The 11,587-nt window shown below is 37.7% G+C and overlaps 1 protein-coding gene across 1 annotated transcript; it reads right to left on the reverse strand.

Moving 5' to 3' along the window:
* Positions 1–638: 638 nt before the first annotated feature.
* Positions 639–7,710, reverse strand: LOC145908422 (collagen alpha-1(XIV) chain-like). The gene is made up of 15 exons (XM_082995702.1): positions 7,595–7,710; positions 6,797–6,853; positions 6,430–6,553; positions 6,143–6,318; positions 4,461–4,640; positions 4,249–4,349; positions 3,861–4,109; positions 3,331–3,626; positions 2,905–3,146; positions 2,544–2,744; positions 2,223–2,334; positions 1,866–2,024; positions 1,486–1,746; positions 1,154–1,332; positions 639–1,098 (listed from the first exon to the last, which is right to left on the reverse strand). The coding sequence occupies exons 1-15, from the start codon at positions 7,647–7,649 to the stop codon at positions 881–883; spliced, it is 2,610 nt and encodes an 869-aa protein (XP_082851828.1). The 5' UTR covers positions 7,650–7,710; the 3' UTR covers positions 639–880.
* Between the last annotated feature and the right edge of the window lie 3,877 nt (positions 7,711–11,587).

Below are 11,587 nucleotides of genomic sequence, written 5' to 3' on the forward strand. Positions count from 1 at the left end.
CGCTTTGTAGCAACATTTATCGGCGAAAGTATGCACCAGAGCACCCCTAAACCGTGTTTACAGTGGGGGGTGTAGGGTTGAAGTGTATTCGGCTCGTACAGCGGCAGCTCAATGTGTTTTTAGACATGTTTAATATTTTTGGAAAGCTTGATTTTTGAGCTTTTGTATGGTTGTAAATTGAAACTTGGGCCATAACGATAAAAAAAGTTATCAAGGAAAAATCGATATTTTTTCATGTTTCAAAAAAATAAATTCATTTTTCTGTACAAGCCCCAGCGAATTTTTCAAAAGTTTTGATATCGTTTGAAAGGGTTTAGCGCGTAGAATGTTATGCTTTAAAATTTAGCGAAGCGAATCTTGTTTTCGCGACTTATGTCATAATACGCATATGATATTAATAACCAAATATGAATATATTTTTTTTTAATAATTTTGGTATCGTTGGAAAGATTAGCCTATGATCTGTATCGTGTGAAAAAATCATGGCGCTACCTCGTAAGGTTGCCGAGTAACGCGCGTTCAAACTTTTGTTAACTGGCGACTTTTTTTTTGTCAACTAACATCCCTCTGGTTAAATTTCGGTCAAGTGAACGTTATTCATGCGGAACACGCGCTTACTGAAGCATACGTTGATGCGACGGTGGTTTTATTCACACAGGGTTACGACAAAGAATGACGGAACATTTCAGCCAACATTACCTTCATGTTATTTACAAGATAAATATTCCAGAGAAGATCGTCAAAAACTATCAAAACATTTTTTTTAAAAAGTCACAACAAAATCACATTTCTCATAAACAGGAATATTTTTTGTGAAACTCCATGACGACATCGTGCGGGTGAAGTTATGACGCATATTTCGACTGTAGGTGGCGCCAGTTTAGTTCTGTGCACTAGCGAGGTTACATATTATTGACATTATTCTTCCAACTTGTTGGTTCAACTCGTCGTAACTAGGGGCAACCACTATGTTATCAGGTGATGACGCAATCTGGTCGAGTTCATTCTTTGATGACGTCCCTTCAATTCCAACAGCGATAACGTTAGTGGCTTCACGTAACTTCTTGGCATTCGCGACGACGTTGTCTCTGGATGGGCCTGCAACGATCAAATGTTGGTTTCCATGGAAACAATGCAAGGTTTTGCATCTCACCTCCAACAAATACGATGACGACGGGTAATCCCCCATTTCTAGGTGTCCACCCCTCTCCTTTCGGGGTTCCGTCAAAGAAATCGTTGAAAACCGTTCCTAAGGAAACCCCCCTCCTAACTGGACGACCGGCGTACCTAATAAACTTCACCGCCCCAATCACGTTCGGTGACTTTTGAAATCTGCGATGTTTCATAGAAAAACTTTTTAGTTGTTCAAAATCATAAGAGCCGGCATGTTTAAGGAAAGGTCATGAATAAAAAATTGAATTTTACGAATTCAGTACAAAACTTTATTGTAGTAGCGTTGCCATGGTGATTCCGCGACAAACCTACCTCAAAAAGTTGAAAATTGTTGTAGCTCGATAAAAATATTTCACTGCAGCGATTCTGGTCCCGCTCTGAAGTTCAACCGGGGGGACAGCCTTAGCAACCTCAGCAAAAAATTCTCTCTCCTCCTCTAAGGCGTTGAACCCGACAGCACTGGAAATATCAACGACGAACACAAGATCAAGTCTGGATAAACTGCATTGTGTCGTCACAGTAATTTGGACAAACGCGCTTCGGTGAATGATCCCTTCTCGCGTCGACACAGATCTGTGAACAAAGTTTTTGTATCATTTGTCTTGGAGTTTAGTAATTGCTACGTCACAAAGCGACTACGTCATACAGATACGTCATACAGCAACTGAAACCACGCAAGATTTTCCACTAACCTGACTTGCACAATATACGATTTCCCTCCAGCAAGTTGGGTGAAAGTTACTCTGTTGGTTAAAACATCCACATTCTGTTCAACTTTCCCGGTTTCTTCATTGATTAAAACGACATTAAAGGAATCGGCGGATGTGGTCCTGTCCCAACGTACCGTGGCACTGAATATTAAAAAACATGGTTTGATTTGTTCAGCGAGAAAACGGGCTGTGGGCAGGAATTATTCAAATTTTTAATTAAGGATTTAAATATTGGTTGTAAAATATTTGCAACTTGACAATCTTTTCTAATTCTCTTTTGTATTTCAACAATTTATATCAACATTTGCGTACACATCTGCCTGCAGTACATAATTGTACCTGTTTCCATCCACAAAAGTAACTTTCAAGTTTTGTGGAATGTCAACAAATAGAGTTGTGAATGTTGCAGTTGAAGATTCGCTTGTCCACCCTTGTATGCTTACAGACATCACTGGAACACAATATCATGATCACATTCAAACTACACTGAACACTAATGTAGTAAGATTAACAAATTTAAGCCCAAAAGAATAATTTTTCAACTGGCTTTGAAGCAACATAGGAATATATTCCCGAAACAATTGCAGATAAAACCATACCGGTGAAAATTAAATTTTTTTAGCTGCAATTTGCATAAAATTTAATGTCAGAGAGATTTACCTTGGACTGAATATTCAGTCCCTGGACTCAGTTGGAGAATCGCTGTCGTATCTTCGATGACTGTTTGTATAAATTCCACATCACTTGTTATGGCAATTATGTAACCAAACGCATCTTGGTGGCCAGTCCAACTCAATGTCGCTGTTGTTGCTTTCATATTCGTTGCTTGAACATTACTTGGTGAATTCACAAAGTCCCCATCTTGCAAGCAAAAATTTATTTTATTATGATGCCAGAAACTGAACAACACATAACAATTTTGCTATCAGATAAATTATTATTTTGAATATTTTCTGTCTAGAGCAACATTCTATCACAAAGGCCATGTGTTACTACCCCTAAATCATTACCATAGACTTACAATTGTCGCAATCCAGGGGGATCTGACCAACACCGGATACTCCGACTGCATAATCACTCCCAAACTTCTTCCTTCCAGTATTTGCATCAATACAATGACAAACTACTGATGAATTTCCTGTTGGTTTTGGACACTTGGTTGTTTTGTAAAGTCCATCTGCAGTGCATGATGGATACGACGGGCCATCACCGCTGGGGTTTCGCTCATAGAAACCCGCAACAAATGCATACTCTATTTGGCAGCTAAAAATTTAATAAAAACAAAAACAAATTAATTATTATGTCAGATTTGGTTGCATATTTTTGATAAAACAATGTTCTGCATTAAAATAAGAAGAACAGTTAAACCACACTTTGATGAGATATATCAGTTATTTCAATTGGCATAACCCATCAGTTCTGTTTCATTTTAATCACGAACACCCACCTAGTAAGAGGAAGTGGTGTTGTTGTCGGGGCTTCAGTGGTCGTTTCCATGCCAACACCCATCGCGCTGATTGAAGCACCGAGATAATCCATCTCTGGGTCTTTTGTTCCGCTCGTGTGGACACCTTTCAATGGACTAAGTTCTCCAAGTTTGCCCTGGTAACCTGCAGCTGATGCGGCAACATAGTATGTGGTGTCTGGGGCCAGATCAACAAGCTGCACTGTTCCCCTCGGAATGTGGGAGTTGGAGTAGATCACCGTTGTTTTGTCTTCAAGATAAACCACAAGTGCATATCTCTGTGGAAGCAAAAGTATCATCTTTACTGCATGTGGATATATTTTTATTACTTGTATAAAACACTAAAATTACACAATTTTTAAGCTTTTCGTGAAAAGGGGAACTGTGACTTCATATTTATTTTTTACCGCTCTGAGAGCAGTTTATAAAAGGAGACTTAAAATGCCTTTTATGTCATCCACAATCATCGGTTAATAAACATCAAAACAAAATTGCAGACAGTTAACACCTACCCTAGCATTGGGGTTTAAACTCCACGTAACAAGGAAGCCATCATGGGCTATGTTAGAGATGGTGACACCATCAGGTGCGGGGAACGATCTGGCAGTAGGTGTTCTTGGTACTTCCACGATGGGTTTTGACATAATGGCACTCACGATAAACGAGTATACCTCCCCAGAAGTAAGACCGGATATGTGAGCACTTGTGGCTTCGGTGTTGATTTCTTGCACAATCACCCTGCGGTTCGAACTCAGTCGCACCTGTAAAAAATACGGGTAAAATAAGTTTTATGAAAAAAATTTGTTTGAAGGTAAACAAAGCAAAGCATTTGGTTTGGGCAAAATATGTTTTTAAACAACTCTGTTTATTTAATTAAAAAAACAAGAAACTAATCCTCACTTTGACATTGTAGCTCACTGCCCCATCCACCTGATCCCAACTCAAAACTAACGAGTTCCCTAATGGAGTGATCCGCAAATTCTTCGGCTTTCTCACAGTTTCTGGATAAAAAAGGTTTGCAAAATATTTTATGTTAATTTTTCACAGAAAAATCAATTTTAGATAATAGAGTTTGTTTCAAAACTTGTGTAAGGTAAAAAACAAAGCTGTACCTCTCTTAGCAGGGCAGAGCAGTGGTGGGACGCATTGCCCAGCATGCCAGATGTAAAATGGAGCGGGACAATTACATCCTGGAGTACAGATCCTTGAACATATTGGGTCTGGTATGTCACAGCTAGCAACACAATCTCCTGTGCACTGCGTTAACACCTGACCACCGCGACATAACATATCTGAAAACATTGACTGTATTTAGGAACTAAAAAAATATCTTCCCAACTTTGAAATGATTTTATGCAGCAAACATATTTATTGTCTGTATGAGCTAGGTATATGCAGCAAACATATTTATTGTCTACAACTGTATGAGCTAGGTATATGCAGCAAACATATTTATTGTCTGTATGAGCTAGGTATATGCAGCAAACATATTTATTGTCTACAACTGTATGAGCTAGGTATATGCAGCAAACATATTTATTGTCTGTATGAGCTAGGTATATGCAGCAAAATATTTATTGTCTGTATGAGCTAGGTATATGCAACAAACATATTTATTGTCTGTATGAGCTAGGTATATGCAACAAACATATTTATTGTCTGTATGAGCTAGGTATATGCAACAAACATATTTATTGTCTGTATGAGCTAGGTATATGCAACAAACATATTTATTGTCTGTATGAGCTAGGTATATGCAGCAAACATATTTATTGTCTGTATGAGCTAGGTATATGCAGCAAAATATTTATTGTCTGTATGAGCTAGGTATATGCAACAAACATATTTATTGTCTGTATGAGCTAGGTATATGCAGCAAAATATTTATTGTCTGTATGAGCTAGGTATATGCAACAAACATATTTATTGTCTACAACTGTATGAGCTAGGTATATGCAGCAAACATATTTATTGTCTGTATGAGCTAGGTATATGCAACAAACATATTTATTGTCTACAACTGTATGAGCTAGGTATATGCAGCAAACATATTTATTGTCTGTATGAGCTAGGTATATGCAGCAAAATATTTATTGTCTGTATGAGCTAGGTATATGCAGCAAAATATTTATTGTCTGTATGAGCTAGGTATATGCAACAAACATATTTATTGTCTGTATGAGCTAGGTATATGCAGCAAAATATTTATTGTCTGTATGAGCTAGGTATATGCAGCAAAATATTTATTGTCTGTATGAGCTAGGTATATGCAACAAACATATTTATTGTCTGTATGAGCTAGGTATATGCAACAAACATATTTATTGTCTGTATGAGCTAGGTATATGCAGCAAACATATTTATTGTCTGTATGAGCTAGGTATATGCAGCAAAATATTTATTGTCTGTATGAGCTAGGTATATGCAGCAAAATATTTATTGTCTGTATGAGCTAGGTATATGCAGCAAACATATTTATTGTCTGTATGAGCTAGGTATATGCAGCAAAATATTTATTGTCTGTATGAGCTAGGTATATGCAGCAAACATATTTATTGTCTGTATGAGCTAGGTATATGCAACAAACATATTTGTGTAATGTTGCCACAAAGCTAAGAATCATTTGCTTGTATTTGAGTGGAAATCTTAGACCTTAACATTACTGACAGCAGTTTTTCACCAACATTAGGTTATAAAATTTCACAAACACGGCGGTGTAAAATTTCATGGTTCATGGAGTTCATTTCATTGCCCCTTTCTCCCAGGATAGTAATAAAAAAAAAAAAAAACTTACGAGTTTCAAAAATTGTAGGGTCTGAGTCACAGGAGTTAAGTTTCAAAACAGAATCCGGGAACGAGTAACCGGCAGCAACTGTTGCCCGATAAAAAGTTGAAGGTTTTAATCCTGTCACATTGTAAAAGGTATCAAAGATGTTGCCAATCTCCAAGCTTAGGACATCATCAAGCATTCTGCAAATGTTAAACATTGATGTTAGCATAAAACTTGGCTTTCATAGAGAACAGAAAAACTAACAAAAATTTTGCTTTAAAAAAGGTGGCAGCAATTTTCCTAACATTTACCTGTAAATCCTGACGTAATATTGAGCTGCTCTTGGTACTTCGGTCCATGTTAAAGCAACATGTGTTGCACCAACACCATTAATAAATACTGTTTCGAGATCTGTTGGCCTGTTTAAATTGGGATCTGTCAAAAAAAACTGTTAAAGTGATTTTCAAACATGTTTGGGAGACATCTATTGAAGCATTTAAACCGAAACTAAGTAAGAAATAGCAGTTCCTGACCACAAATCCCTGTTAACCATAGTTGTTCATTATTTTTTTGTGTTGTTTTGTTTTTACATATTTTCTGTAAGCAATGAGAATAGCTTGGTTTGAAATTTTGTGGAAGCAATTCACATCCATCGTGTATCCATGGATTGAAACTTACCACATTTCCGTATATTTCTTTCATCTACCAAACCTTGCGCTACAACGTCACGAAAAACTGAAAATATACAAATATTTTTGAAAAGCGATTATTGGAATGCCAGGGAGGCAAAGTTACTCAAGTTCATGCAGTGACAGAGCACGAAAAAACGCGGAATAATTACGTCACAATATTTACTTTTTTCCTGGAAAAACTTCACCACAAAATAATCGATAAAAAATTACATCGGAAAAAAAAGGTTTCCGCATTCACGATTATACGAAATAAAATACCCTTTTTCTTGCAATATAAAAATGGAAAAAAAAATTCAGAATACAGCAGTTCCAGTGACGTCGCTACATATCGTTACTGTTCCACAAACAATCCACACATTATTTCTCACATTGACGTACAAATAATCACGAATTTCCGCTGAGGGGTTTAAAATCTCCATTATGACGTGAATATGAAATTGAAAGTGGCGTTTAATTGTTACGTAATAAAACTTGATTAGACTGGACACGAGCCAAAATACGTCAATTACAGGTTAAGTGAAACAATTCCCAAACAGTGTCGGGGGATTTGAAGTAGTTAACACTGGCCCCAATTCACCAATTGCGACGAAATTTGACATGAGATGGGATTTTAAAAGAAAACCTTCATCATTTAATTGCGGAAAAGTTGCTTATTAACAAACTACAAACGACACCAAATCTGTAACAGAATTGTGTCCCATAACAAATGATACGTCACTGCAACTGTGAAAGTGAATACTGTATGAAATAGAACATAACTTACAAACAAAACAAATACACTTACTTGTAATTAAAAATATAATTGCAAAGCTTGTCTGTGCTCTCCGAAAATCGACCATGGTTATACTTTTTTACAAATCCGCTCGGCTCAAGTTTAAAAACAGCTATATCTGTTCAAAAGACAGAATGTTAGTAATGGGATTTTTTGTGCTTGAAGCAGGCAGTGCTTATGTCAGCGTTGTATTGCCCTCAAGCAAAGTGTACGACTCATAATTGGTATTCAGTTCCTACAATTCCGACGAAACAAGTTATATTTAAACCCATGAGTTTACTCTCAAACACACTTCATACGCACGAAATGGACATAATTTTGACCTTGTAAGTCAGTGAAGGTCACTTTGAAGCAAAGTAAAAAACGAACACCCTTCAAAATTTTGTTTTACAAAAACAAACATTACAATAATTAAAAGGTTATACAGAGCTGAACTTGGTTTTGTTTCACTTGATTGTCACAAACCCCATTGTTATTCAACAATCGCATTGGATCTTCGTCAAACGCCAAATAAAAGGAAAATTTTAAGTTTAAACAAATGAAACCCATTTAGGTAAAAGACTGGATCTTCGACATAAACGATTATAAATTAAATATGAGAGGGTAATACATATATTACAGTGATATAATAATACATATTATCAATGTAAGTTTGTCGAAATGAATTTGTATGTAACCAAACGTGCGTTTTGAATGAGTACTGAAAACAGAAGTGTAACATGATGGCCTGAAACAGGTCGTGAAACAAAATATTTAATAAAAATGAAAATATATCATATTTTCAAACTCCACACTAACAACATTTGCCAACAATTTTCAACAAAACCTGATATTTTTAACGTTTCGCTTCGACATCCAAAGTAAAATTGACCCAAACTTAAAATTAAGCTTCCTGACAACAACAAGACATAGCAAATTTTAACTTCTGTTTCTTGCAGTTATTCAACCGCTTCATGCTGAACATTTGCAGGAATTAATTTCATATCCACAAACAGCAGACTTTATAATTTCCCAGCCCTGCACGAAAAATCTGCATTACCAGAAATGTCACGAATCGTGCGCGCCAAAAAACGCACTGTGACGTCACATACAAACACGCCTTCCCCTCTCGCCGAATTGCAAATAAAGTCATCCGCGGTCGCTCGCGCTAAACTAGGCTAGTCGCAACTTTTTTCCAGGTGTCTCCTTGTGACGTCATGAGCGTCGTCGGCCATGTGACGTCACATTGATGATACACTGGGGAGTGGCGGCGCAAGGATCTCTTGCGTGAAAGTAATTTGCCTGGGGCAAAATCCGATGAGCTGTACGACCTCGGCTGCCACAAATCGAATGTAGGTTGGACCCAACTCGTTATTCCGGTTTCGCGGAGCCCAACAACCACGCGACACGAATATTTGTGGACAGACCATGGAATCTGTTCCAACCAGTATGAAAATAAGAATCCTATACTTGAATATTTAGAGAACAAATCAGCAAAAATGCAACGAAATAAAAACGAAATTTAATGCGTGGAAAAAAATTGTTTCGTCATTATCACGTGATAATGGATCGACCCAGGAAACTTTTCTGTTTTCGTCTCAAACGTTTTGTTTTCGCAACTTCCGACACCGGACAACGTCGAAGTTTAACAAATATCGTCGAAACTTTCTATTGACTTTTGTGACGTAATAATACACCACCGGATATTTCCTTTTCTAGAATTATTTCATTCACATTTCCACGCACGTAATAAATACATTATCGGATTTTTAAAGCGAAAACTTTAATTAAAACCCAACAAGTCGAATTAGAACGCGCGCTTTTATTCCATATTCGAGAATTGTTGCCCAATTAACGTTTTCCGGAATTTATTTTTAACCTCATCCGATCTCCCGGCGGGATTATTGCCCAGCTTAAACGGGAAGTCCCCTTATAAGGGAAGTAGCCTAGGCTAAGCATGCGTTAAGCCTATTAATGCTTAATACGGGTTCCCACACGATAGACAAAACACTGCGGATGGATATTAGGATTCCAGAACCACATTTCGACATCCAAGTTCCAAACCGAGCCACAAAAGGAATCTTCACATAATACAGGGCATGACATGAAAATTCTACAACACGAAGTCGCGCGTTGTTCTGACGTCATATCCGGCAAAGTCAATATCATGTTATGATGTCACAATGCTGTATACGGTTGACTGAAACGCAACAATTAACGCAGAATGTTGGAGAAAACTCGAAACAATTTCGACCAACTTTCCTGTTTCGTTCCCGCGTTTTCACTGTGACGTAACAATGGGTGATATAAATAAATTTCGGCGAATTTTGTCTGACCTATGGTGGTTCTGTCAAAATCTTCCGTTTGAGAAAGTTGATTTGATCAAACTTGGTTTCAAAATCTTTATTACAACATTGTTCTGTAATAGAATTACATCATTGTGACGTAATATACGCGTCAGTGAGGAGGTTATTTCAAATCAATAATTTGCAACTTTAGGCAAATTAGTAGTTAATAATCGAACGGGCAACAGAAATATTTTTATAAACTGCGGAGTCCGGGATTCGACCCAACAACCTCCCGACTTTAACCGCCAGAAGCAACTTGAGCCAAGATGTAACGTCACCTTTTAATTAGGATGAGAATTTGGTTATAATCGGGCAATTCCACGTTTGATGAGGTTTACATTATGACGTTACAATTGGCTAGTGTTGCGTGGTTTAACTCGTTGGAACAACAGGACGTGATCTGCGCATGCGTGGTCTGACACAAGGAGAATTCTGTCGGCAAAATTTTTGCAGAAATTTTTAGTTTCCAAACAAACAGCAGAACCTGTTCATATCAAACAAACATTCGAGAACTTTCTGGATATAAGAGCGGTCATAATTAATAATGAAAGGTGAGTAAACGAAGGTCCATGCGAAAATCCACCGGAAAATAACTTGTGTGTTTCACAAAATATTTTCATCCCAATGTCAACAAACTGTTTCCAACTCCTCTAGAAGTGTGTGTGTGTGTGTGTGTGTGTGTGTGTGTGTGTGTGTGTGTGTGTGTGTGTGTGTGTGTGTGTGTGTGTGTGTGTGTGTGTGTGTGTGTGTGTGTGTGTGTGTGTGTGTGTGTGTGTGTTGTGTGTGTGTGGGGGGGGGATGTTTGCGGGGAAATTGCGTCGCATCGATAACGAATGTAATCAACCAACTCAGACGTTCTTTGAATTCAAGTCTTTCACTTATTACGTCACAATCCGACGCTTAAAAGTATTTCGTGCGTCATCGACAACGTTGACCTCGTAACAACCTTGTCATTCGTCAACTGATCTGTGTGAAAATAACGCAACAACCCTCACTTTACAATGGGTAACCCACATTGCAATGGGTAACACCTCAATAAACTTCACCAACTATCGGACAAATTCAAAACAAAAATCCAATTTGTGTTTAAAAACAAAAAGTCAACATATGAACGTTCCCACGTAACGATGACTGGCCACATACTCGCCAAAATACCGATTTAAAAACTTCACAAACATTTGCAGTTCAGAATAAGTTTTGTCATGGCTATTGTGGAAAGCGGAATCGAATTCAAGCGATTGTTGCTAAATTTAATTACCTGATACCAGAATCGTGCAAACATTTCCTTGAAAGTCGCATTCTCGAAGTGTTTTGGCGGTTTCGCTCTTCTGCTTCGTTTCATCAATGCTGCTTGTGACGCAACAGAAGGCGTTACGGATGATCGCCCGAGGCGAAATATGATTATGCGGAAAGATATTTCTTATCAACGTCACCGATTTGCAAGCAACAAATTGTTAAAAATATCGATTTATTTTTGGAAACACTTTTGCGCATCTGACAATCCGATGCATGTTCGCTTTCAGATTAAAGATCGCGAATCCCCCCGAAGATAAATGTGGAGCAGGAATGCATTCTGACCGATTTTCCCTTAACGTTTTAAACCTCCAGTACATTTTCACCGGCACATGCAGTGCTGAGCACAAGAATGTCGCGGTTTCAGAGACTTTATTATTTACCT

This window comes from Ascidia mentula, chromosome 7 (assembly GCF_947561715.1).
Source record: "Ascidia mentula chromosome 7, kaAscMent1.1, whole genome shotgun sequence".
In the NCBI taxonomy this organism is placed as follows: Eukaryota; Metazoa; Chordata; class Ascidiacea; order Phlebobranchia; family Ascidiidae; genus Ascidia; species Ascidia mentula.